We start from the raw sequence: 27,881 nt of genomic DNA on the forward strand, positions 1-27,881 counted from the left end.
TGGCATACTTGGTTTCACCCCATTACTTCCTACATGACTGTAAATCCGAGAGCACTTGCAAGCACCAGGATTCACTGCTGCATTCCTTCCTTTGCAGTGCCCCATTGCAGAGTGAGGCGCCAAGCCACCTGTTGCATAGTGTGCTGGGATCACTGCAGTTAATTTGCAGCTGTTGAGAAGGGAGGCTGGAGATATTTCAGTTCAAATATGTCTGAGGTGAAAGATGGAGCGAAACAATTGAATCACAGAAGTGGCTTGCTTACTTGGGATGGAAGATTGCCTCTTAGGGCTTGCTGACTTTGTGGCACATGATACCCGATTGGTTAATAGCAGCTTTGTCCATTGCAACTTATGGAACTGATGGTAGATCCCTCTGGGTAGATAGCATTCATTTTCATTTATTTATTTATTTAGGGACGGTATTTTGTTTTGTTTTAGCCTTTGGAAGTCCGCCACTGATCAATAGACTGTTAATCTATAAATAAGAGCCAGTGTATTAATCTCTGAAAATTAGCAGCACTTTACATAGGTTTTTAAGTTCATCAATATCAACAGGAAAACAAATCTGTGCACTAAGTCCTGATATTGAATGTTTTAGGATACATTGTTTTCCTCTCACATTCTCCTCTAGCTCTCACTATTTGTTTTGACTCCAGGCTCCAATATTCCTGATTTTTTACACTGTGTTCTGCTGTCTTCATATGCTCAGGAGCCACAGGGGATGCATTATGAAAAGTAATGGGCAAAGAGATGAACAGCTCAGCACTGTTAGAAAGTCAATATGTGTATGACTATAGCTTCACAGTGTAACAGGTGAGATTCTGTGATTTCCACGCATCTTACAAGCTTGCAGTTCCTTATTTGCAGTTCCATTGATCTTGATGGTTTAATATAGAAGCTGTATTGTATTTATATACAGTATAGAAGCTGTAATGTATTTGTTTCTCACGTGATCTAGAGCAATCTTGAGCTGCAGACTGATGATCCTGCCATTAAATACTCAGGTACACGTAGTCAGTATCTAGGTGATGCTATCCACTTAACCCTCTATATTTAGACAGATTTACTGGGCTTAAGGTGGGTACTGTTCACATCACAGTATGTTTCTGTTTATTGAGGATGATTAGTTTGAGCTTAGTGGTTCTCTAAACTTTAAATTAAGTTTTCATCTTGGCAGATTATTTTAGTGGACTCTTAGGAGACTAAGCACTGTTTCATTGGAGAATAACATGCAAGTAGGTATGCTGTGATCAGCAAAATGCAGGGCAGATCATTTCCCTGGTAGAATGGCTTTATCAGGCTGCAAATTATCCTTCCTCATGGGATGTAAGAGCAGTGTTACAGTAAAGTGGCCCAGAAGTATCAGGATAAGTTTAAGTTACAGACAGGTATGAAAATAAAGTGAAGTAGTCTGCTCCAGCAAAGAATTATGTGATTTTTTTTGTTTGTTTGTTCCCCCTTTTTGAGTCCCAACTGGCTGTTGTCTCTGAGTCTCTAAGTTTCTACAAGTCCAGAAATCCGATGGCCACATCATTATTATTGCTTTCCACAGGGATCTGTCTTCATCATGTGTCCATCCCATCACCCACCTCTGGAGAGGCATATAGAAATCACTGCAGAAAGGAGCGTTTTTTTTGTATTCTGAATCAGGCTTTTAAAGAAATCCTGAAATCTAAGGGAACTAGATAATTTTAAGTGTTGGCTTTGCGCTTTGACCAGCTCTTTGGTAGCTTTTCTTTCCATCAGTCTTCTGTAGTTTTCCATAGTTTATTTCCAAAGTTGGGGTATACAGAGGCTCTGCTGAAACACTTCCGAGCACATCACCTCCCTGAAAAACAATACTAAATTAAATAATGAGATTATCATATAGATTACAGGCTCACAAAAGAAAATAAGCCTGATGGTATCAATATTTCTACCATTAAGAAATATGTATTTTCAATTGTTTTCTGGTAGAATTTTGGATAAAGGCATGGATGGAATCTCCAGCCTCTGATTCCTTATTCTTGTGTGTCCTGATTTCTTTAAGAGTATTAAGTCAGGAAGGCTCTTTTTGTTACCTTAGGCAACTATGACCCAGACCAGCATTCCATCAGTTATCACAGAATGGCCCAAGTTGGAAGGGACCTCAAGGATCATGAATCTCCAACACCCCTGCCACAAGCAGGGTCACCAACCTCCCCATTTAACCTGGACCTGGTTTCCCAGGGTCCCAGGCATCATATTCATATAGAAGCATGGACATAGCTGGAGATACGCCTGCTTCTGTATTTGGGTCTGTTGTTGAAAATCTGAATTGTTATTTCTTCTATTTGGCCAGTAAAAGACTCACAAAACTGTCGGGGACTTCTGTATCTGAAAAACTTTATATATCCCTGATGCATCTTCACCCCCCCCACAGTTATGTATTTCTTCTGAAGGGCAGAGTAAGTCTATAGATGGTTCAGAGGCTGGGTCCCTTAAAAATGCATACCAGATCAATAGAGATATGAAACTTACTTCCTAGAGTAACCAGTCTAATTTTACTCTTTCAAAGATATACAGGAGAATAAAAAGCTATCTTCAAATTGGGCTGAGAATCTTATGTAAAGCAGAAGGCGCAGGAATGTATTGCCTCAATTCATTGTAATTCCTCATTAAAGTTCAGAAAAGTCTGGATGTAGAACTTCAAAAATGCCTTTAACAAATTCTGTTGAAGACTCTTGGAAGACTGTCACAGGTATCTGATGGCAGCGAGCAACAGTCAGTCACAAAGTTTTTCCGGGTGGTTATCATCTTGAGAAGTGAAGCCATCAGTGGCATATTGGCAGTGAATTGATGACAGAGCTGATCCTTGAGCACAGAAACAGTCCCCATTGCCAGCTGAGGTCCTCAGAAAGGAGGCAGAATTTTGTGCCTGGCGAAGTATAGAGTCATAGAATCCTTAGAGTTGGAAGGGACCTTTAAAGGTCATCCAGTCCAATTCCCCTGCAGTGAACCAGGGCATACACAGCTAGATTAGGTTGCCCAGGCCGTGATCCAGTTTCGCCTTGAAAGTCTCCAGGAATGGGACATCTACCACATCTCTGAGCAATGTGTTCCAGTGCCTCACCACCCTCACTGTGCAAAAGTTTTTTCTTATATCCAACCTAAATATACCCTCTTTAAGCTTGAAACCATTTCCCCTTGTTCTGTCACAACTGACCCTGCTAAAAGAGTCTGTCCCCCTCTTTCTTGTAGCTCACTTTTGTGCATTGAAAGGCCACTATCAGGTCTCCCTGGAGCCTTGTTCAGGCTGATCAGCCCCAGCTCTTTCATGCTGTCTTTGTAGGAGAAGTATTCTGTCTTTTGGATCATTTTTGTGGTCCTCTCTGGGTATGCTCTACTATCAGGCACATTGTTGCAAGCAGAGTGTACTTACTGGAATTTTTGAATTCCTTTGTAAAACATAACCTACTTCTTAGAGTATATATTGTTCCTAAAGATACAGTGCTAGCTGAGTCTACTACTTCCCAGACTACCCCATCACCACAGTGCTTTTGCAAAAGAAAATGGCAAGTGAGAAAAGAGAAGCAAACATAACATTGCTGTGACTGCAGCTGATTGTCTGTCCCTCCATGAGGTATTTATAAGCTGCATACTGGCAGGCTGGGGTGGGCAGTTGGCTCACCCTGACCTTGGAGGCTGGAAGTCTGATGAGCATTCCTGGGAGCCACGTGAGCCAGATTGGCAGGAACAGCTGCAACCAATGGAGATGCCTAGCAGTGGCTGCTCAGATTGAGTTTCACTCCAGTCACTTGAGATTTTTCTCTTTCTCCCCCTGTTGTGCTTTTCGTCTTCGTTGGTGGGGTTGGATGAATGCACTGATGCAGTCTTAGTGAGCAAGACATTCGTTTAGTGGATTTGGGATTCTACCTTCATTGCCTTCCACAGCTCCAGCTGCCTGGCATGGCTGGGCTTTTATAGCTCCAAGCTTTCTGAGCACACAACCTGCCCTCCTGTATCAGGGCATTTTATGTTGTGTTCTCTCAGGCTCTTCTTTTTTGCTGTATTTAGAGATTAGTATATGAGGCTTTTTAATGCATGGGAGATGGGTCAGGACCAGACAAAGCAACAGATAGAAAAAGGACTCCATCTCTACCAGTCTAATCGGACTGAAAAGGCTCTGCAAGTCTGGATGAGGGTTTTGGAGAAGTCTGCGGATCCTGCTGGCAGGTTTCGCGTTTTGGGTTGCCTCATCACTGCTCATGCAGAGATGGGCAGATACAAAGATATGCTGAAGGTAAGGCAAACTGGAGATGAATGCATGCTGTTGTGTTATACCCACTACAGAGCGTGGCTGGAGATTAGAATGTAAAATCAGGGCTTTTATGTTGCATAGAGTAACATGTACTGGCTATTGGGAGCATGTTGTGAGCTGCCTTAATCGCTGTGTTGATAGCTCCAGCTTACAAGATACATAGAGTACAGCTTCTTATTGGGCCTCATCCTTCAGGATGGTTAATGAGGTTCTCTAGGTAATCATGGGGACTTTTCTTGATTTATTCCTCATACAAGCATACCATGTGATAAAGCTTCAGACAAAGGTATGAATACAGAACCTTTACTACAGCATAAACTGTTTTCAGCGTGTACATCAGAGTAAATAGAGATCTTCAAGTAGATTCTATAGAATAAGAGTAGTCTTGTGAGGAGGTGTCTGTTTTCTTGTTCAACTGCTTGGTATCTGTCACAGATCTGACGTTTTTCTTACAATTGTTTGCAAGGGGACTGATTAAGAGGGGAACAGAGATTCCTTTATGGGAGTGGGAGGGTGGATGTTGAAAGATGTTCAAGGAAGAGTCTGACAGCTGAGGTCAGAGAGGGGCTCCCAGTTGTGAGGACAGCATTGGAGAAAGGATATAGGACTTGATCAAAGAGTGGCAAAAAGAAGCTGAAGCTACATATAGAAAAGCATGAGGATAAACACATTTGATGAAGTGAATAAGAAGAAGCTGATGAATGGATCTGAGAAGTCACAGGATGCACACATATAGTAGCAGACAGTGTCTGGGAGAGTGATTAAGGAATCTGGAAGACATGACAGTGTTTTAACAGTCTTAAGTAGCTACCCCAGCCTAAAATCGGGTCTTACTAAAGGGCTTTGATGTTCTGATGTTTTTGACTGTCTCTTACTAGACTAGTAATCATTCAGCACGTAGCACAAAAAGTGAAGGGGGTGCCCACATCTCATTGAAAATTTCCTGGTAGCTCTGTTTAGAAGTGGTGGGGTCATCTTATGAGTAAACCCGTGCACATGTCAAAACCTCATCTACAAAGCAGATAATTAGCATGAAGACAAAAAGGGTATTAACACATACGGAAAACATCTGAAGACAAAAAGTTCTGAGAAATGTTGTGGGACTAGGTGGTGGCAGAAACAACAGACTGATTAGGGAAGAGAGAATCCAAAAAGGTAAGGTGTAGCTACCTGAAGAAAATACTGAAGTCTTCATGGAAGCAAGAAACAGGCAAATGAATGAACCCAAGATACTCAAACCATAATTTGTTACCCCTGAAGAGAACAGAAGAATGGGATCAAACTAGGTGAATTTTAGTTCCTCCTAGTATTAGGAAAAACAAATAGCTTCAGTCAAACTGAGTATTTTACTGCAAATTATCAAAGATAGAGGATGGAAAACATTAGCATTAATCACTGAGAGAGGAAATAATGGGGAAAAGGGGTCTTTGAATTAAACACACGAAATTAACTGTGATTTAAGAAGAGTTGTTATGCTCAGTCTCTCGGAGAGAAAAGTTGCTTCACACCATGGAATCAGGCTGTGGCAATCGAGAAGTAATGAAGAACTTACATAAAGGTAAGGGAATGCAGGAAAGACTAAGCTAACACATGCTAATGAGCACGTGAAATGCTAAGGAGGGGGTGGACATATACACCCAAGCATAAGCAATTGTATTGGTTTTTACTTTGTGGAATGCATAACATGTTCTAGCAGCTTAAATTATTATGTATTGCCAATGTGCAAAAATGAAGCAGTGCGTTTAGGAATTGTTATCTATAAATCTGACTGCTAGTCTTTAATGAAAACACACATGGAGAAAATTGCTGAATATTTACCTTTGCTATGAATATTAATTCAAGGCAGCAGTGTGCTTGGTTCATCACAGAGCACAGAAGAGAATTTCTGCTCAGAAGAGCATGAGGTCTAAAAGAAAAAAGACTTAGAATTTACTAGAACTGGATGCAGGGAATCATAGAATTAAAAAACAATACTAAATTACAATTTTTAGTATAAAATTGATGAAATAGCTTACTTAGTTTCTTTAATTGAGTATTTCAATATCTTAAGCCTTCCAGAGAAAGCAGAATTAATTATGTGAGCAGAAGAAAGTGGAGCTCCCAGAGGTTTTCTGCCTCTCCTGCTTCTCTTTAAGGTCACTTAACATTTTTCTTCCACTAACTGCCAGCTCAATTTCCATGTCTGAGAGGCTGAGAAAGAGATTTCTTCAGACTGCTCACATGCATAGACTGCTTACGTGTAAACCTTCAGATAATTAATTGCTCGTTGTATACAGTGCCGTGTGATCCATGCTGCCCTGCTCAGGGATGTGCCACTTTTCCAGTGCAGGATGATACTCTGTGAGTGTTTGAGCTGTATTTAAGTAAATTACATGCCTTTTATAAACATGGTCTTTTCTACTTGAAGTTTGCAGTGGTACAGATTGACACAGCACGGGAGCTGGAAGACCCAAATTACCTTACAGAGGGCTATCTAAACCTGGCTCGCAGCAATGAGAAACTCTGTGAATTCCAGAAAACAATATCTTACTGTAAGACATGCTTGAACATGCAGGGTACTACTGTGAGCCCGCAGCTGAATGGCCAGGTGAGCCTCAGCATGGGCAATGCCTTCCTGGGCCTCAGCATTTTCCAGAAGGCTTTGGAGTGCTTTGAAAAAGCTTTACGCTATGCACACAACAATGACGACAAGATGCTGGAGTGTCGAGTCTGCTGTAGCCTTGGGAACTTCTATGCCCAGATAAAGGTGCAGTAATCCAAAGGGGGGGAGGATGGGAGGGCAATTGTCTTATTATGGAAAGCACTGTGAATTTCAACTTATATCTGCTATAGGAAGTGCAGTGCTGGCAGAATGTTCCAAATTTAAATATCTACACTGTAAAATCATCAGAGAATACTCCTCTTTGCAGTAAGGACCGGTGGAATGCTTATGTAGTGCAGCAGAAACAGCTGTGAATTGAAGAGATTAAACTTAGCTTCAAAGATCACATCAAAGGAGGCAAGGTCTGCAAGCAGGCAGAACTCAAAGGATTCTAGTTCAACTACTGTTGCAGGCAAAATAGTTATTTGAATGTACAAAACCAAGCAGCAATTGAGGGCGAAGTGATTTGCAGTTCCAACTTCCATTATAAATGCAACAAATCATATCTCTTCTCGAAAAAGTCTTGATTTTTGTCAGTAATGGAAGACTCACTAACTGAAGTATCTCACTTGAGAATGGTTTAGATATCTTTAATACTTTTATGTACTTATCATAAAACAAGGTTTATTTCTAAACTTTTTTAATGCAGAAGGGTGTGTTGATTTTTTTTTTTTTTTTTTGGCATGTGTGTTTTAACTAGTTATTGTGGATTTGCTGAGGCCATTATTACTTTGTTCCTGCTTCCTGCAGTGCTGAATAACCAGCCTCTGAGAGATCTTGACTTTCCACATGAAGAACGTGAGGGCTCCATGTATATGCTGAAAGCAGAGATAACATAAAACCAGAGACAGTTTTCAGGCTTCAGCTACAGAAGAGAACAATTAATTCTGGCAGCATACGGCTGTTGGCGTACTATATAAAATTCATATGCTGTGTCATTTCTCACATGTCCTGAAAATAGAGAGCAATATGAATTCAGCACATGGCAATTCCACCTTCCACATTTGTTTGATATTCACATTAATAGAGAAAGCAGGGCACGTGGAAGAGGACAGGCAGGGGAAGAAAGGCGTACAAAAATCTGCTAGCTGTTGCAGTATTAGTAAATCAAAAATAGTTGCTTTTTTCCCTTTTTTTTTTTTTCTTTTTCCTTTTTTCTTTTTCAGTCTTTTGCTGTCACTACTGTCTGTCTGCCTTGCAGGACTATGAGAAAGCTTTGTTCTTCCCATGTAAAGCAGCAGAGCTGGTGAATGACTATGGTGCAGGCTGGAGCTTGAAGTACCGTGCAATGAGCCAGTATCACATGGCAGTCGCCTACCGGAAACTGGGCCGCTTGGCAGACGCTATGGACTGCTGTGAGGTACAAGGGTGCAAGCAGACACAGAGCTGGCAGTGGTGGCATCTTGCCTACAGGACAGGGCTGGGAGGAAGAGGGAAGCCATGACTTTCACACCTGGCTCTAGATATTCCCACCGTCTCCCAATCTTAAAGCTCTAGTTTTAGTAGCAGTGTGTGCCTCAAAATTGGAGCCTATGAATGTCCTCTAGTTAGGAACATGAACAAGACTGTACTTTTAAACTAACTAAAAAAATGCTGCACCATTTCTCCAGAGCTGACCCTTCAGTGCTGGAACATAGAGCCCTGCTCCGTTTGTTCTGAGCTCCTTACCCACCAAAGGCCTGATTTCTTTCAGGAGTCCATGAAGATTGCCCTTCAGCATGGTGACCGGCCTCTGCAGGCACTGTGTCTGCTGTGCTTTGCTGATATCCATCTCAGTCGCAGAGATGTGCAGGTACAGCTACCATGAAAGACACAGGGGATGGGAAGAGGGTGCAAAAAGCGGGTCATAGCAAAACATGTCTGTTCCTCCCTGCTGCTGCAGACAGCCTTTCCCCGGTATGATTCTGCCATGAGCATCATGACAGAGATTGGAAACCGCCTGGGTCAGATCCAGGTGCTGCTAGGAGTGGCCAAGTGCTGGATGATCCAGAAGGAGCTGGACAAGGTCAGTAACAAACTTGTTTCTGCATAAGTCTTTTAGATGAGATGAGAGTAATCATTTTCTGAGCTGAATGCCCATCAGATGCATAGAGAGCTGTCCCCCTTTGTTCTACCAACAGTCTCTTGCTTGTGTAATTTTGTTTCTCCAGATGGTTCCTCTAAGCCAGGAATTAGTTGCTAACAATATGAACATCCATTCTGAGTCAGGCTGGTGAGCTACAGAACTGTCTCATTAGTCAGTCCTGATGACTTTAAACACTACACTGAGAAACCAGCATTGAGGAAAGGAAGTCTGCTTCTGCCACTGCAGGCAATCAGCTTATTCTCTAAAATAGATTCTGCTGCCTACTCCCTAGCAATATGACTAAGCTTATTACTGTGATCATTTTTAGATAGCCCTACAGCTCCACCATGTGCTTTGCAGACAAATGTGACCATAAATTCCTAGAGAAACTAGAGGTATATAAATCATGATGTGAAGCAGAGAAATGAACAGAAAAGGATTTGAGAACAGACAGCAGGTCAATATAGTATAAGAGGGTGAAGTTCACTGTTTTGAAAGTGCTTAGGCAGTGTATATGTCTTAAAATCCAGATTGTACTAGATGCAGCGGATCCCACTGTTAGTGGGCTGGAGAAGAAAATGCTCAAAAGTTAGTCATCAGTGCTGAAGGACCTGGAATGTCTACATAGTGACACACTGGGTTGCCATTTTGGGTGTAGATACCTGAAGTTTCACTCTTATCAATAACGAGAGACACAAAGTATATGAGGTAAAATGAAGCTTCTCAGAAGGAAAACAAGCATGTGCCAGTCAGAAAAAACACGCTCAAAGTGCAATCAGCATCTGAGTTCCCTACAGCGGGAAATCAATTGGGTAAAACACACATTGCAATCTTACTACGTAAAAACTGTTTGCATTGGAAGAAGAAAAGGTGGACTTAAAAACTTTCCCTAATGAAACCTCATATATCATGTATCTCTCATATATCATATTCAAAAATATGGGACGGGACACAGGTAGGCCACTAAACAAAAAAATATTCAGAGCACTTATCTAATCTCTACACTTCCTCATCCCGCCTTCAGCCACTGCCATCCTCTGATATCACAGGCAGATCTCTGTGAAACCCTGACAAGGACTTTGCAGAGAGCCCTAATCTCACCAGTACCCATAAAAGAAGGGAATGAGTTTTGGTTTCCACACTAAGCGTTAGAGGCAAGTCTGTCCTAATGGTCAGGGACCTTATGCCCATCACCCCAAACATAACCTCCTTAAATGTCAAAGCACTGAACGATTGCCCAAGGCTATTCCTCAGTTTACCCATCCCAGTTTCCATTTCTGATGCTGCTCCATCCCAGTATCAGTTACTTAAGAAAGCTTTCCACTTGCAGATTCCCTGTTCTTATCCTGGCCTTCTTGGGGCAGTTTCCTCTAACAGTTAGTCCCACTTTCCTTTCATTGCATGTAGTTAATACTGTGTCTGTCCCAATTCCTCTCCAGCTGCTGTCACAGCCTATTTGCCCAAACTCTCATGCAGTCTCGTGTTCCTCTCTTAGACAAACTGTCCCCTGAACTTCTCAGCATCTCTTCTCCTTCCACTTCATATGCTTCACTTTCTTAATCCTAGTAATTAATTTCAAGTTTTCCAGTATACGGTCACTATTCCTAGGCACACCCTTCAGTAATATTTTATCTGCTACCCATTGGTTCCTGCCTACTTCCTCTGCTGTTACTGCCACAGATTTAATGCCATCTCCTCTGTATTCAGAGTGCATTCTTTCATCTCAGATGGTTCTCAACTCCTTTAACTTTACCTACTATTCCACTGCGGAAATTTGGTAACATTCCTCATCAATATTGTGGTTCGGGGTAAACGTCTTCTTCCCCCTCAACAAACCTGAAGTGGGTCTCTGTAGTTCTGGGAAATGGAGACTGAGTATCAGAACAGCGTGGAACGCCCTGACATGTAAGGGAAAGTAGAGATTCATTTGATATAACAGTTGCCATGGTAAACATTTTCCTTCAAACTGGAAAAGATTACTTGCAGTACACTTCTACAGTGTGCTATATGTAAGTAGGACAAAGTGGATGCATGAAGAGCAAGAAGAAGATGGAAAAGCACGTTAGTAGTGCTGATCCCTTCCTTCCCCTTGTAAAAATGAAATTGGAGCTGCTCAAAGAGATTGGGCCTGTAAGGCAGGATGGGGACAAGTCTTCCTTTACTTATGCTTCATCCCAACCCTGAAGACTGTGTGATTGATTTTAAATGAGTGTATTCTGTCTGCTTAGAAACCCACCTCTGCCAGCATCATAGCCCTTCTTTGCATGACGTGGTTGGAACAGAAATGATGCTCTGTTATCTGTGTGGGTTGTTTTTCTTCAGAAACAAAGCTTTTCTTCTGAATGGACTTTTGGTGGGATATATCTACCAGACAGCCATGTGTTCAGGGTTGCAGGGATGTTTGTTCATTCAAATTTCACTCTGTATCTCTACTTCTTTCAGTTCCTGTCAGGGCATTCATACATGTACATTTTTGTTATATCAGACTGAGAATTGATAATATATGCTCTCCATTTACAGGCTCTGGAAAGCATTGAAAAGGCACAGGAACTGGCAGAGGGACTAGGGAACAAGGTAGGATCCTATAGCTTCTCTTCATTACTTTCTCTAGTCTTCTGTCAAGCAATTTAATAATCCAAGCATTAAAGTATCCAGAACTTGTTATTGCTTACTAATGAGTCTATATTAACCAACTGATGCTTTGTTGTGTTCAGTTATAAGCACTGGCATCAACATGCAGATCTGAAAAGCGAGGAAGAGGTTACTGTGGGATAAACAGGGACAAATGGGGAGCATTAAAAACGCAATGTGAAGCAACTGCAGAGCTGGAGGATTAGGGGTCTCTCTTGAAGAATACTTTTGGCCTGTGCCACACCTGAACTGAGTACTGGCTGCAGGCAGAGGGAAGTAAAATGCAGTGTATGTTGTGCATAGCTCAGAAACACCATTTTGATGAAAAAGCATCAAAGTGCTTCAAACATGGTGACCCCTTTTCTGATGTAGGGAAATAGCCAGTGCTGCAGGACCAAACGTCCTTATGACTGATTCTATCCCTTGGGCACCCTTTTATGCTGACACTTCTCTAGCTGACTAATTGGGACCATAGTGGTCCTGTCCCTTTGATACTGCTCTATCTTCACCTTGTTCATTTTTCTTGTTTCTGCCTCTCATGCGCAGCTTGGTCTGCTGAAGCTCCACTGTCTGTGTGAAAGGATCTATCGCACAAAGGGGCAGCAGCGAGAATTGCGTGACCATGTAGTGAAGTTCCATGAATGCGTGGAGGAGATGGAGCTGTACTGTGGCATGTGTGGAGAATCTATTGGGGAGAAGAACAACCAGCTGCAGGCGCTGCCTTGCTCCCACTTCTTCCACTTGAAGTAATGAGCTGGAAATACTGGAGATCTTTGCCCTTATGTTAGAGTAAGGAGCAGTTCATGCCCAGAACAGGACAGCTGTGTATGCTCTTCCCCAGGTGTTCTACAGGATCTCATTAGCCATAGCCTTTAGAGGGTGAGATTTAGTCATAACATCCACCTCACTCCCTTGCCTTGTAGGCACTCAGCTCAGTTCACAGATGATCTCATTTACTTTCTCATGGGAGATCTGTGCTCCCACAGGTGGTTTGGCTTTTCCCCCTGAACCCTTCCATTTCACTCTAGTAGGTGAAGCATACAGAGCTGAGTAAGGCGTTCAGTCCATTACTGTGCTACTGTCACGAAGGACATCATTTTTAGTTCCAAAACTTAAGTATTCAAGAATACACCATCAGGGTGACGCTACACCACTATGGGACTGCCTCCGGAGTCCGGGGGGCTGCTGTCCCTAGCAGGAAAAGAGAGCAATGCGGCTTCCTCTTGTAGAGGAACGCGCTACAGCGCTTCCACCAAACCGGTGTATGAGAGATCTCGGGAGTGTCCGGGCCGGCTGCGTGCCCGCCCGTGTGTGCAGTGCTCAGAGGTAGCACTGGCAGCGGGGGCGGCGGAATTCCCTCTCACCCGCCCGCCTTCTTTTGCAGGTGCCTGCAGACCAACGGGACGCGGGGCTGCCCCAACTGCCGCCGGCTGTCGGTGAAACCCGGATACGTGTGACCGGGACTGCGGGCACCGCCGGGCATGGGAGCCGCGGGGCCTCCTGCTGGGGGCTACGGGGCGCGTCCTCGGGCCGCTCTCGGTGTCGCCGCATCGGGGCGCCTCTCTTCGCACACCTCTGTACGCGCGCTGACTGGAATAAACGCTGCCGCCGCCACCGGCCCGTCTTCCGCGCGTGAGGGTGGGCGGGCGCAGGGAGGGGGAGCGGTGCTCGCGATGGCACCGCCCCCCCAAGATGGCGGCGGGGCCATAACGCAGCAGATTTGGCCGGAGCACGTGACCGGCGCGGTGGCCGCCGCCTTCCCAACCGCAGATTCGGCACGCGAGGGGCCGCGCAGCGGGGCGCCGAGGGGCCAGAGTCGCGGCGGGAACGGGGAGGGGCGCGAGCCCCCACAGCCGCCGCCGCTCTGCCGCGCTCCCCGTGCCCGGCGGCGGGAGAGCCGGATCCGCTCTGAGGAATCGGCGCGCGCCGCTCTCTCGCTGAGGGAAAGATGGCGTCGGTGTGGGATGAGTCGGAGGTGCGGGCCGGGCCGGGCCGGGGGGAGCGGGGCCGGGCCGGGGATCGGGGCTGACGGTGCCGTTGTGCCCCGCAGGATGGCGTCGGCGAGGAGGTGCTGAAGATGTCTACGGAGGAGATCGTGCAGCGCACCCGCCTGCTCGACAGCGAGATCAAGGTAGTGCGGCCGGGCCCGGGGGGAGCAGGGGATAGCGCCTATCGAGGGGGCAGAGGTGGAACACGGAGAGCCGGGGGCCGTTAGCGCTTCGGGAGCCGAGACGGCGAACAGCGAGCCTGAGAGCTGAGGGGAAGCCGACGGGCGGCGGTTCTAACCCGGCTCCGGCGTGGTCAGGCAGCGCGGTTCGGCTGGGGTCTCAGGAGGGCCGTGACGGGCTGCTGCCCCTCCTGGGCCTGAGCCTGTGCGATCGGAAGGCTCTCTGTGGGCGGAGGTCGTGCCGCTTCTCGGGGAGGCCTGTAGCAGTGCGGGACCGTCCTCGTGAGGATACGTACAACCTTACGTATAGTCTGAATCTCTCTTGCTTCAGTCTTTATTGCCTCTCATCCTTCTCTGTTTCTCGAGCTGAACAAGGCCTGTTCCCGCAGTTACCTCTCACAGCACCTGTGCTCCTGCCAGGCCAGCCTGCTGGTCCTGGGCTGAATTCAGGCAGGGTTATCGATATGTGTGCTGAGTGGGGGGTCCAAATCTGGGTGCCATACTCCAGATAGAATCTAATAGGTGCTGAGTACAGAGGGACGATCACTTTCCTCCATTTGCTGGTTCCCCTCCTGTTGTTACATTATTAGAGTCTCTTTGAGTAGCGCCTCTGCGCACCTCTGTGCACACAGACTGTTCCCCTATGTTGGTGTCATCTGCATATGTCCCCTCATCCTGGTCACTGAGGAAGTGGTTACATAGGACAAGGATTAGACCTGACCCAAGATGGTCCCATACCACCTGGAAGACAACTTTATCCCTGCATCTTGAGGCAAGATTGTGATAAGTTGTTTCATAAGCTGTGCAGGGCCACTTCATCCTGCTGCTTAAAGCTCTACAAGCATTGCTGACTTTTGAGCTTACCCTTTTATGTGTTAAAGACAGCAAAAATAAATTTGTCTTATTTTTAAGTTGCAGAATAGAGTAAGCATAAGCAGCTTTTCCCATTTTATAGTAAGAGCATTATACTCAAAGTAGCAGAAATATTTATGGGCACACTCCCTTCATGCAAGACTATGTAGAATAAAATTTCTAAATTTTTGCATTTTTACATAACAGATTCTTTATCAATTATTGTATTAGTTCTGTCCTTTGAATAATTATGTGTTAAGAACAGTATTGTGCTTAACATCAAGAGTTTTAAATAGTTTATAAAGAATGGCTTTTCTATTACATAGAACCACGTAAGCCAGTTCAGGTGCAGCGAGTTCAGAGACCATGCGGTTTTGCTGTCCGTGGGGCTCACAGAGCTGTCAGGCTGTGACAGCAGCTAGGAGCAGGAGTAAAAAGTGTGTGGTTGTCTCTCAGATACCACCAAGAACTACCTATATTAGGTTTAGTAATTTGGGATATAAATGTGCTTGTTGTTGGGTGGGTATTACAGAACTTTCTTATCTTCTATTTGATTTTCTTTCCAGTTAGTAGAAAAATTCACAGAAAAGTTGGTAAAATTAAATGATGATGAGATGTATGAAATGTAAGTTATCTACCATGTGCCTAACATATTTTGGTTTGTCTTTCTGTTTTTTGGTGGGGTTTCTTTTTTGTTATTTGTATGGGAACTGCTGAATCACGGCCTGAACCTCTAATTGATCACCTGAGGTGAACAGTGAGTCAGCCAGGGGAGCACAGGTGAAGGCAATTCACCTGTGCTGCCGGAAGGGGTGGAGCCTGGCTGCACCTCTCCTAGACCCATTTAAGAGCTGACTACCAGTGGGAAAGGATCTCTTCTGGAGATCCCTACTCTGGAGTTTTGTAGCAAGCCCAGGACGTGGGTAAGCGTTCTGTCTATTCTCTTTTTGTTATTATAATCTGCTTTGCCAAACTCTCTTGTTCATTTCATAATTATAACATCTTTATATTCATTGACTATACATTCTTAGAAAGGTTTTATATCATATTGAGGTCCAGGTTAAGGTTATCTTGAGCCAAAAAGGGCAAATCATAAATTGAAAAAATGAGAGGTTCCTTGGGGCAGCAGGAACCTTTTTCCTGTAAGGGCAGTCAGACAGTACGATGGATTGTCCAGAGAAGCTCTGCTGCGCGTTGTGCAGTCCTGTTCTTAGGAACTTTCAAGATTCAGTTGGGTAGAGTCCTGTGCAATATGGCATGAGCTCAGCTGGCCCTGCTCTCAGCAGATGGAGGTAGAGGCCCCCAGAGGTCCATCTCCTCAGCCCAAGTTGGCCTATGAGCCCAAGTTTGCCTTGCTTTGCTGTCATACGAGATAAATAACGTATGTTACTCTAGAGCTGAGTGATACGCTTCTTATAGAGAACAAGAAGTGTTTTTCTCTACAGAAGCAAGTGATAAGTTTGTTTCTTATATGTAGGTGTTGACATAAGCGGTCTTGTAGATAAAGACAGCACCCGCATTTCTGTTTGTTCCACTGGAAGCAATGGTAGTGCGTCCCATTGCAAAGGGAAGCCCTTCACTGCTTCCCACTGATCTCAGTAAACACAAGTCCTAATTCTGCCATTTCCCATTCATATTCTGTTTACTTTGATGTGTCACTGTAATACTTTCAGTTGCTGACCACTCCAGTGCACAATTCTTTAAACTCAGCAACAGATAATTTCTATATGGATGCATATAAATGTGCACGTGTGTATGTTTATTTAGCTGTGTATCTATCTATGTCTGTATATCTAGGATGGTGCAATCAGGGGTGGTTTGGTTTTTTTGGGTTGTTTTTTTTTTTTTAAATCATAGGTTAGTTTACTCAGAACCAGGCCTACTGATAACAGATGGGGTCTACTTGACTCAAAGGGGGAAAAGGATCCTAGCCCAGCAGTTAATGTGGCTCGCTGAGAGGGCTTTAAACTAGATTTGAAGGGGAAAGAAGAAAAAAATCAGGCTTGCTCGAGATGAGCCTAGGGGCAGCATGCCAGGGCTAGGGTGAGACTGACAGCCTAGCTGAAGTGTATCTACACTAGTGCACACAGCATGGATAACAAAAAAAATGAAGCCACTGCGCAGCAGGAAAAGTACAACTTAGTCACCATGACTGAAACATGGTGGGAACATTCCCAGGACTGGAGTGCTGCAGTGGAGGGCTATAAGCTCTGTAGGAGGGATAGGCAAGGATGGAGGTGCAATGGAGTGGATCTTCATGTTTGGGAGTGTTTTGATGTTGGAGAGCTTAATGCTGGAAATAATATCAAGCCCTTGTGGGTAAGGATCAGGGGGAAGGACAACAAAGCTGGCATCCCAGTGTGCATCTGTTACAGAAACAGCTGGCAGAAGTCACGCAGTCGCTAACACTTGTTCTTGCAAAGGACTTCAACTTACTTGATATTTGCTGGAAATATGATACAGCCCAGTGTAAGCAGTTTGGGAGGTTTGTGAACTGTGTAAAAAATACTTCCTGACACAGCTGGTAAGAAAGCCTACCAGGGAGGTGCTCTGTGAGACCTGCTGTTTACAAACAGAGAAGGACCAGTGGGAAATATGGTCAGAAGCTGCCCTAGGCATAATGAGCACAATATGATTGAGTTCTCTTATTGGTGAAGTCAGGAGTGGGGGTTCACCAAAGCTGCTACTTTGGGCTTCGGGAGGGAAGATTTTAAACTCTTTAGGATGCTGGTTGAGAGAATCCCTTGGGAGTCAGTCCTGAAGGGCAGAGACGTCCAGGAAGACTGGACATTCTTCAGGAAGGAAATCTTAAAGATGTAGTAACAGGCTTGTCCCCCTGTGCCTAAGCTGAGCTGAAAATTGTCCTGGCTGACAGTCAGCTTTTGCTGAGAGTCTGGGAAAAAAAGACAGTTTGCCATCTCTGAAAGAAGGGTCAGGCATCTCAAGAAGAGTACTAGGTTGTTGCTAGGGTATGTGGAGTGAAAATTAGAAAAGCTAAAGCCCAGCAGGTGCTTAATCTGACCACCATTGTTAAAGATGATAAAAAATGGAAAAAAAAAACGTTTCATGAGAAATATGTTAACAGCAAGAGGAGGGCCAAGGAGAATCTTCTGCTGCTTTTTTTTTTTTTAATGTGGTGGGGAATGTTGTCCCTGAGGATGAGGAAAAGGCTGAGATTCTCCATGTCTTCTTCACATCTGTCTTTAATAGTCAGGCCTGTTATCCTCAGGGTGCTCAGCCCCTTGATCTGGAAGACAGGAATGGGGAGCAGGATAAACTCCCCAGAATTCAGGAGGAAACAGTTAGCAACTTGCTGCTTCACCTGGACTGTCACAAGTCTGTGGGGCTGGAGGGGATGCACCCAAGGGTGCAAAGGGAGCTAGTGTAAGTGACTGCTAAGCTACTTTCCATATTTATCAGCGGTCCTGGTCAAACAGGGAAGTTCCAAACATGAAGACCTATTAATGCCCATCTGCAGGAAGGGTCAGAAGGATGATCTGGGAACTATAGACCTATTGGCCTGACCTCAGTATTGGGAAAGCTCATGGAGCAGATTTTGAGTGTGATCATGTGGCGTGTGCAGGACAAGCAGGGGATCGTTCCTAGCCAACAGGCAGGTACTGCTTGACCAACCTGATCATCTTCTGTGACCCACCTAGTGGATAAGGGAAATGCTGAGCATGTAATCTACCTAGACTTCAGTAAAGCCTTTGGCTGCTCCCACGGCATTCTCCTGGAGAAGCTGGCAGCCCATGGCTTGGACAGGCATGCTTTTCACTGGATAAAAAACTGTGTAGATGGCTAGGCTCAGAGTGTGATGGTGAATGGAGTTAAATGCAACTGACAGCTGGTCACTATGGTGTTCCTCAGGGGTCAGTACCGGGGCTGGTCCTGGTCTGTATCTTTATTGTTGATATAGACAAGGGAATTGAGTGCACCATCACTGAGCTGTTATATGGCACCAAGTTGGGAGGAAGTGTTCATCTCTTGAATGTGGGAAGGCCCTGCAGAGGGATCTGCTGGGCAGGCTGGATCAGTGGACTGAGGCCAATTATATGAGCATTAGCAAGACTAATTGCTGGTTCCTGTTCTTTGGTCACAGCAAACCCATGCATCACCACAGGCTTGGGGTACAGAGGCTGGAAAGCTGTGTGGGGAAAGAGGATCTGGGGGTTAGCTGACAGCTGGCTGAACAAGAGCCAGCAGTGTGCTCAGGTGGCCAAGAAGGCCAAAGGCATCCTGGCTTGTATCAGAAATAGTGTTGCCAGCAGGAGGAGGAAGGTGATTGTCTCTGTGTGCTCAGCACGGGCATCCAGAGCATGTCCAGAAAAAGGCAGTGAAACTAGTGGAGGGTTAGAACATCTTATGAGGAGCAGCTAAGGGAACTGGGATTGTTCAGTCTGTAGAAGGGGCTCAGGGGAGACCTCATTGCTCTCTGAAAGTACCTGAAGGGAAGTTGTATCGAGTCAGGGTTGGCCTCTTCCCAGGTAATGGCCTTAAGTTGTGCCAGGCGAGGTTAAGGTTGAGTATTAGGGAAAGTTTCTTAGAAACAGCGGTGAGGCATTGGAACAGGCTGCCCAGGGAGGTGGTGGAGTCACCATCCATGGTGCCTTTCAAGAATCTGGATGTGACACTGAGGGATGTGGTTAGCGGACACGGTGGGGATGGGCTGATGGTTGGACTTGGTGATCTTAGTGGTCTTTTCAACTGTAATGATTCTGCAATGCTATATATGTTTGTGTGTATATGTATATCTGTATGTATGTACATACATAAAAAAAACCACAAACATTTGCTTTATCTAGGCCACGTTGCAAACCTGTGAGCTGATGTCTCGATCAGGGTAAATGTATCCAGTGACACTGGGACGAAATTAGTGGTAGATATTACTTAGGCTAATTTGGTGACTTTTTCTATTTTTATGTTACTCTTTTCTTTTTTTCCATTGTCGTCTCAGCCTTACATTTTTATAATTATTTTACTCCCAGAATAATATAAATTATATGTTGCCACGCTGTTCTGATTTCTACCTCTTTCTTCTGTGAACTGATTCCAGATCATGAAGAGCGAAGTGCTGAGAGTGACCCACGAGCTTCAGGCCATGAAAGATAAGATCAAAGAGAACAGTGAGAAGATCAAAGTGAACAAAACTCTGCCGTACCTTGTCTCAAATGTTATTGAGGTGAGTGCATTCCTAGAGCAAGGAAAGAAGCATACACCATTTGTGTCAGGAGGGGGTAGGGATAGGGAGCCCATTGGTAATTGGAGACGTGGCTTGTTGTCAGACTATTTATGATCCTGAAGTCAAGACTTCCATGTTTTTCTGATGGATTTTATTTGTGACCTGGAAGTGCTTATCACTTGCCCACTTCATGTCAGGGTCATTTCTTGGGAAGATATTAGCTTCTGTCCTTAACACAACTGTTGGAGGTGACACAGCCTCACTTAGTATAGACCTGAGTACGTGAAATATAGCAGAGTGATTGAGAAGCAATGGGTCTGCAACTTGTATATCTGTACACTCTTGCCAGCTTTGCAAGAAGACGAGTTCTGCAGTTAAAATAACAGTAATTAAGAGACTTTAATCAAAAAGATTTTTAAGAGTTACACAAGTAACACAAGTAACTCTTAAAAAGAAAGTAGAGAATGGACTGGAATTAACAAATTCTCAAGTGCTTTCGTCATAACTAATACTCATTTAGGGAGCAGTCCCTGCAAGCTCAGGGACTTGCTAGCCATGTTGCAGCTTCTATCCCTTAATTGCATTGGTATTTTAAGATAAGAGCTGATGGCCTCAAATTGTGTCAGGTGAGGCTCAGGTTGGATATTAGGAAAAATTTCTAATCAGAAGGAGTGGTGAGGCACTTGAATGGGCTGCCCAGGGAGGTGGTGGAGTCACCGTCCATGGCGGTTTTTCAAGAAGTGTGTGGATCACAGAATCGTAGGGGTTGAAAGGTTCCTCCAGAGATCATCGAGTCCAACCCCCCTGCCAAAGCAGGTTCCATACACCAGGTCGCACAGGTAGGCGTCCAGACGAGACTTGAATATCTCCAGAGAAGGAGACTCCACAACCCCCCTGGGCAGCCTGTTCCAGCGCTCTGTCACCCTCACCGTGAAGAAGTTCTTACGCACATTTGTGCAGAACTTCGTATGCTGCAGTTTCTGGCCGTTTCCCCTTGTCCCGTCTCCACACACTGCTGAAAAGAGTCTGGCCTCGCCACTCTGCCCCCCACACCTTCGATATTTATAGACCTGGATCAGGTCCCCTCTCAGTCTTCTTTTCTCCAGGTTAAACAGACCCAGTTCACTTAGCCTTTCTTCATAGGGGAGCTGCTCCAGGCCCTTCACCATCTTTGTGGCCCTCTGCTGCACTCTTTCCAAGAGATCCCTGTTGGGGAGGCCAGGACTGGACACAGTACTTCAGATGAGGCCTTACCAGGGCAGAGTAGAGGGGGTGGATCACCTCCCTCGACCTGCTGGCTACACTCTTTTTAGTGCACCCCAGAATGCCATTAGCCTTTTTTGACCACTAGGGCACACTACTGGCTCATGGCCAACCTGTTGTCCACCAGGACACCCAGGTCCCTTTCTGCAGAGCTCCTCTCCAGCTGGTCATCCCCCAACCTGTACCGGTGCATGCAATTATTCCTCCTTTTTTATTATCCTTTATCACCTTTGCCAAATTCAATTCCAACATTTCTATATTCTTCCCAAGTGGTCAGACTCTTTTTCCACATTTCATGGACCTTCTTCTTCCCTTTGAGTTTGTGCACGAGCTCCTTGCTCATCTACACAGGTCTCCTGCCACCCTTTCCTGATTTCTTGCTCACAGGGACACACCAATCCTGAGCTTGGAAGAAGAGCTGTTTAAATGCTGACCAGCTCTCACAGACACCCTTACCTTCTAACACCCTAGCCCACAGGATAGCTCCATGTAGGTCCCGAAAGAGACCAAAGTTGGCTCTCCTGAAGTTCAGGGTAGCAGTCCTACTTTTTGCTTTGCTTCTTCCATCAAGATCTTGAACTCCACCATCTCGTGGTCAGTACAACACAAGCTGCCCCCGACCTTTATTTCCTTGACAAGCCCTTCCTTATTAGTGAGAATAAGATCCAGCAACACCCCTCCCCTTGTCGGTTCCTCCACCACCTGCATCAGAAAGTTGCAGGAACTGTCTGGACCGCGCGTGCCTGGCCATGTTACTTATCCAGCAAATATCTGGATAATTGAAGTCCCACATAAGCACCAGCGCCTGGGATCATGACGCTACTTCCAGTTGCTTATGGAAGGCATCATCAACCTCCTCCTGATCAGGGGGCCTGTAGTACATGCCCACAACAGTGTCACCCATACCAGCCTGCCCCTTGATTCTCAACTACAAGCTCTCCACTGCTACACCACTCTCCCTCAGGTGGAGTTCAATACATTCTAGCTGCTCTCTCGCATAAAGAGCAACTCTACCACCCTGCCTTGCCAGCTGATCTTTCCTAAAAAGCACGTAGCCCTCCATGACAACATTCCAGTCATGTGAGCTGTTCCACTACATCTCTGTGATCGCAGTGAGATCGTGGCCATGCGACTGCACGCAGATCTCCAGCTCTTCCTGTTTATTTCCCATACTGCGCACATTAGCGTACGGGCACTTTAGGGGAAGTAGCATCGCCCTGCCCCTCTCCATCCCTTTGAACTCCACCTACATCACCCATCAAGCTCTGTTTTGAGCCTCAAACTACCTGCTCAGCCCCAGTGGCCCTCATTTTGTCCCCTTCCCCCTTCTTACCTAGTTTAAACACCTTTCAATGAGTCCTGCCAGTTCCTGGGCTAGGATCCTTTTACCCCTTGCAGACAGGTGAGTTCCATCTCACAGAGCTGTCATGCCAGGTGCTGAGTAAATTGCCCCATGGTCAAAAAATACAAAATTCTTGTGTTTGGACCAACCTCTTAGCCATTTATTTATGAGGAGGGTTTTTTTGATCCTTTCAGTATTCTTCCCTGCCACTGAAGGGATAGAAGAGAAAACCACCTGCACGGCTGCTCCATCAGGTATACCCTCCCCAGTCCCTTGAGGTCATTTTTGATAGTCCTCAGGTTCTCTCAGCAGCATCATCACTGCTGACCTGAACTACCAATAAGGGATAGTAATCAGATGGGCAAATAAAACCAGGAAAGCTTTCTAGAGATGTCCCTGACTCGTGCCCTAGGGAGGCAGCACAGTTCCCTATGGGTGGGGTCAGGCCAACATATAGGGCTCTCCATGCCACTCAGAAGGGAGTTGCCTATGGCAACCACCCTCCTTTCCTTCCAGGTGGAGGGTCGACTGGTTCACCAGAGACAACTTACAGGTGGACCTCCCACTCACCCTCAAGTTCCAGAGCCTCAAAGCTATTTTGCAGAGGTATCAGGGGAGCGAGCATGGTCAGGATGAGGGTTTCCTACGTCTCCAAGCTGTTACCTGCTTCCACTCTTCTTCTTCTCTCAAACTACCTCTCTCTGTTTGGCAATGGCAGGGCAGGGGTTCCACCACCGCCTGTGGGTATCACCCTGGTATCTCTCTCACAGGGAGTTACTCCACCAGTCTATCTTCCGGTCACACTCTCGGATGGTTCGTAATCTCTCAACCTCCTTCTTGAGTTCCACCACCATACTGAGCAGGTCATCCTCCTGCTCGCACCTTGCACAGCTGGAGTCCCTGCCCTCCCTTCACTAGCAGCAACAAACTCAGGACTTGCTGCACCCAGAGACTTGAACTGCCACATCCTTAGGCAGGGACTCAGTCTGAGTCACCACTGTCTTTCTCACTTGACTTCTCTGCCTAGTGGAGGCCATGCTGGAGTATGCTGATCGGGAGGCAGCCAATAGGTGCCTACTAGTGGGCTGAGATACTGCTGCACTGTGTCCCCAAGTCGCTGCGCCCCTGCGGACTTTAAGCACGGAGGGCAAGGCTGCTATGACTCCTAGCTCTGCCCCCGGATGTCAGAGGGTTGCTGCCACGCAGAAAACAATGGCACCCGACAGCTGCTCTGTGACAGAGCTAGCCCTCAAGCAGCTGAGGCAAATTCACTGCCGCACTGCAGTATGCTTCTCTGTGCTGAGTCCCGCACCAAAAAAGAAGCCTGTGGATGTGGTTAGTGGACATGGTAGGGATGGGCTGATGGCTGGACTTGGTGATCTTAGCGTCTTTTCCTACATTTACGATTCTATGATTCTATAGAAACATAGAAACTTTGCAAATGTCCTTGGAAAGTCCAGATATTACATGATGTCCTTTTTGTGAATCAATTTATTTATCTGATTTTTCTAAAACGTAGCCGATTTTCAATTTTGGAAAACAGGGATAGGTTGGTATTAGTGTTTTAGAACTTAATGTAAGTTGCTGTAAGGAGGAAAGAAATCAGTGCCATTAGCTACTGCTTTGTTCTGGGCTGTACAGTGTCTTTTTCTGATTTATTGTGTGCTGCTGCATGAGGAAAGGAAAAGATAAATTTTTATAAGGTACTTCAGTGCTTTCAAGATTCTACTGCAAATGGAAAATGGGAACTTTTATTTTTTATATTCCATGTTACTTGGAAGCCACTAGTCTGATTACACTATAGGGAAGATTTTCACTCTGGTTTTCAGCTATTGGATGTTGACCCCAACGACCAGGAAGAGGATGGAGCAAATATTGACCTGGATTCCCAGAGAAAGGGCAAGTGTGCTGTTATCAAGACCTCTACACGCCAGGTAAGAGCCATGTGTCCAGTTAGGTGTGAGGAGCAGCCAGAAGCTACTCTGGTCCGTTACTTGGTGAGGTTGGTCACCTGGCAAATAGTGATGTAAATAAAGCAGGGATGTTTAATGCCTTCTTCGGCTCTGTATTTAACACTGATGATGGGGCCTCCAGAGCCCTGAAGTGTGGGACAATGACTAAGGGGAACAGTCAACTCCCAGCCAACTCTGAACTTGTTTGGGATTTGCTGCTCCAGCTGAATGAACATAAGCCTATGGGGCCCAGTGGGATTCATCCCAGGGTACTCCGAGAGCTGGCTGATGTCACCACGAGACCTTCATGAGTATTTTTTCAGTGATCCTGGGAATCTGCAGAAGTCTCATTTGGCTAGAAGCTGGCAAATATTGTCCTAATTTTCAGGAAGGACAACAAAGAAGGGCTTGGTATTTGCAGGCCTGTCACTGCCTGGTAAAATCATGGAAAAGATTATTCTGGAAATTACTGAGAAACACTTGAAAGACAATGCAGTCATTGGTTATAACCAGCACAGGTTCACAGATTCTTTGATTCTATGAGTGCTGGAAAGGTCCTTGTCCTAGTACAGCTGGCTTTGCTTACTTTAATTCCTGTCCTGTAGACGTATTTCCTGCCTGTTATCGGGTTGGTTGATGCTGAGAAGTTGAAGCCTGGAGATCTAGTGGTGAGTAATGTTGTGACTGTTAACTTTGATGTTGGCCAGAAAATTGCATGTGCCTCTTCCTTTAGAAAGGATACAGTCTGTTCAGATCCTTCTGAGATCATTTTTGTACTAAAATTTTGATTTAAAAAAAAAATATGGCTTCAATAATATTTGTAGTATAGAAAAATAGTGTTGGAGAGCCTATTTATACAGACAGTTAAGTGCCCCAAATTTAGCTATCTACCTGGTGGTATATTGGGCCCCTTCTAAAATGTGCCAGATCAGTTGTTGTGTTGTCCACTTTGCCAAACTGTTGCAATCTGATGAATGCTAGTGTTAGAGCTCGTCATACCTGCATCCTAGTGGCCTGGTGGATCACCTCTGATTTTGTGTGCTTTGATTGCTATCTGAAAGGCCTGTTCAAAGCAAAGAACTTGTGTTTGCAGGGTGTGAACAAGGACTCTTACTTGATTTTGGAGACTCTGCCTACTGAATATGATTCACGGGTGAAGGCCATGGAAGTGGATGAGAGACCCACAGAGCAGTACAGCGACATCGGGGGGCTTGATAAACAAATCCAAGAGGTGATACCAGTGTGAATGAGGACAGCGGGCTTTGAAATTCCTAAAACGGGCAGCCTGGATTTGTGAAGTTTGGTTTTGACTTAACATTTTCATTTTGCTGTAGCTCGTGGAGGCCATCGTCCTGCCAATGAATCATAAGGAGAAATTTGAAAACTTGGGTATACAGCCTCCCAAAGGAGTCCTTATGTACGGGCCTCCAGGAACAGGGAAGACGCTTCTAGCTCGAGCATGTGCTGCCCAGACCAAGGTAAAAGGAACCTTTGAATACTTATGCTGTGGTAGAATAGTACCTGAAGATGAAAGAGGCAACATCTCCAAGGGAAAAGGGAATTTTACCTATAAGCTGGTGTTATGAGGGTTGGGACTTGTTTGTTTACTTGGTTGTTTTAATTAAGGCTTATCTGTAGTATTCAGGTCTGGCACTACTGGAAAAAAAAAAAAAAAAAAACACCAAAACCTAGACATAGGATTGTCTTTCACTTCCCAGGCTACATTCCTGAAACTTGCAGGGCCACAACTTGTGCAGATGTTCATCGGTGATGGAGCCAAGCTGGTACGAGATGCTTTTGCTCTAGCCAAGGAAAAAGCTCCTTCCATTATCTTTATTGATGAACTGGATGCCATTGGCACTAAAAGGTGAGATACAGGCTGTGTTGCAAAGCTCTTAGGAGCTGCCTAGCTGTGCCCTCTGCCTGAGTACACAAGGGAAGTCAAGCTTAATGCATGGCCTACAATAGAAAGAGGGTAAATCACAGATACTGCACTCGCCACAATCCTTGGGCTCAAAGTACGTGTGCTTGAGTGAAATGTGTGAGCCTGGAGATCCATCCAGTTGTCTGCTGCAACACAAAGCTGTTCACTGGTAAGTGCACCAGGCATAGGAAATGTTCACTCTCATCTACTGCTTAGGCCTGGACAGTGTTAGCTCCATTCAGCTCTAAGGACATAAGAAGACTTGGATGCTGCTGACAGTTCTAGTTGCAGTGTTCAAGGTATCAAGGAGGAATTTGGGAGAGCTTAACCAAGGAGTGTGAAATGCGGTCATTCTGGTTTTTTGTGTGATTAAAAACATAAGGGTGGGGTGATCAGGGTCCAGCTGATCATTTTGTTTTACCCTCATTTCCTCCTCAGGTTTGATAGTGAAAAGGCTGGTGATCGGGAAGTGCAGAGGACCATGCTGGAGCTGCTTAATCAGCTTGATGGTTTCCAGCCCAATACACAAGTCAAGGTTGGGATCTAGCAGATTGCTGCTGAGGGCCAGGGCATTTTAGTAGGGGAGGTAAAAGGGAAGAAACCTTGGTGGATCCTTGGGGAACGAGAGAGGCCTGTCCTCCAGGCCTCTGTGCCTGCATCCAGTCTGTGCCTCTGACTGATAACAGTACTTGTACTTAGGTGATTGCTGCAACCAACCGCGTTGATATCTTGGACCCAGCTTTGCTCCGCTCTGGGCGATTAGATCGCAAGATTGAGTTCCCAATGCCTAATGAGGAGGCCAGAGCCAGAATTATGCAGATCCATTCACGCAAAATGAATGTCAGGTATGCGATAGGTGTGACCTGGGGCTGTGTTTGTCACTAATGCTGATGGTATTTCGGGGCTGTGGGAGTTCTGTTGGGTTTAAGAAAGCTCTGTACCCTGCTTCTGTTCGGCACATGTTCTCAGACTTCTTTCTCTCCCTGCTCTAATCAGTCCTGATGTAAACTACGAGGAACTGGCTCGTTGCACAGATGATTTCAACGGAGCCCAGTGCAAGGCTGTATGCGTTGAAGCGGTAAGTAATTCTCTAGGGCAGCCAGCAGCAACCAACCACCTCCACATAGGAGGGCAAAAAAGCTAGCATGGAGTTCATTAATGTGAACTGATACGGCACTCACTTGCCCTTGCTAAAATGTGTCTTGTTGGGCAGGGGATGATTGCCCTCCGCCGTGGAGCTACAGAGCTCACCCATGAGGATTACATGGAAGGAATCCTAGAGGTTCAAGCAAAGAAAAAAGCCAATCTGCAGTACTATGCCTGATCTCTGCGCAGCCAAGGCAGTGGCCATGGCAGAGGACAGGACTAGTCTGGACTGTACCACTTACTTTCTGTCTGGAAAAAATAAAGCATTTTTTTCCTCTAAAATGGTGATGTGTTGGGGCTGTTGCCTCATTCAGTGGTTCTATGTCTACAGAAGGGAAGGTAAGAATCTCCTGTCCTCAGTGCCCATCGTGCTGCCCATGGATTAAATCCTGCTCTGCTACTTCAGGAGGACCACCAGGTAATACTGCAGTAAGTGT

At 45.5% G+C, this 27,881-nt stretch overlaps 2 protein-coding genes across 4 annotated transcripts; both read left to right on the plus strand.

Annotated features, from left to right (window-relative positions):
• The first annotated feature begins 3,579 nt into the window (after positions 1 to 3,579).
• Positions 3,580 to 13,230, plus strand: RAPSN (receptor associated protein of the synapse). 3 transcript variants are annotated; one of them, XM_010711377.4, is made up of 8 exons: positions 3,580 to 4,261; positions 6,687 to 7,025; positions 8,122 to 8,280; positions 8,614 to 8,712; positions 8,803 to 8,925; positions 11,506 to 11,559; positions 12,163 to 12,405; positions 13,001 to 13,230. In XM_010711377.4, the coding sequence occupies exons 1-7, from the start codon at positions 4,046 to 4,048 to the stop codon at positions 12,364 to 12,366; spliced, it is 1,194 nt and encodes a 397-aa protein (XP_010709679.1). In that variant the 5' UTR covers positions 3,580 to 4,045; the 3' UTR covers positions 12,367 to 12,405; positions 13,001 to 13,230. The 3 variants fall into 3 exon arrangements, with proteins under 3 accessions (XP_010709679.1, XP_085080786.1, XP_085080785.1); XM_085224660.1 differs by having other exon boundaries at positions 3,586 to 4,261; positions 6,687 to 6,866; positions 12,163 to 12,362; XM_085224659.1 differs by having other exon boundaries at positions 3,672 to 4,261; positions 12,163 to 12,362.
• A 133-nt stretch (positions 13,231 to 13,363) lies between these two features.
• Positions 13,364 to 27,726, plus strand: PSMC3 (proteasome 26S subunit, ATPase 3). The gene is made up of 12 exons (XM_085224658.1): positions 13,364 to 13,591; positions 13,667 to 13,747; positions 19,692 to 19,817; positions 24,252 to 24,356; positions 24,980 to 25,042; positions 25,468 to 25,605; positions 25,709 to 25,852; positions 26,093 to 26,241; positions 26,737 to 26,833; positions 26,998 to 27,143; positions 27,295 to 27,376; positions 27,512 to 27,726. The coding sequence occupies exons 1-12, from the start codon at positions 13,565 to 13,567 to the stop codon at positions 27,620 to 27,622; spliced, it is 1,269 nt and encodes a 422-aa protein (XP_085080784.1). The 5' UTR covers positions 13,364 to 13,564; the 3' UTR covers positions 27,623 to 27,726.
• The last annotated feature ends 155 nt before the right edge of the window (positions 27,727 to 27,881 follow it).

The sequence above is a fragment of the Meleagris gallopavo genome, chromosome 5 (genome assembly GCF_905368555.1).
Source record: "Meleagris gallopavo chromosome 5, MGAL_WU_HG_1.1, whole genome shotgun sequence".
Lineage (NCBI taxonomy): Eukaryota > Metazoa > Chordata > Aves > Galliformes > Phasianidae > Meleagris > Meleagris gallopavo.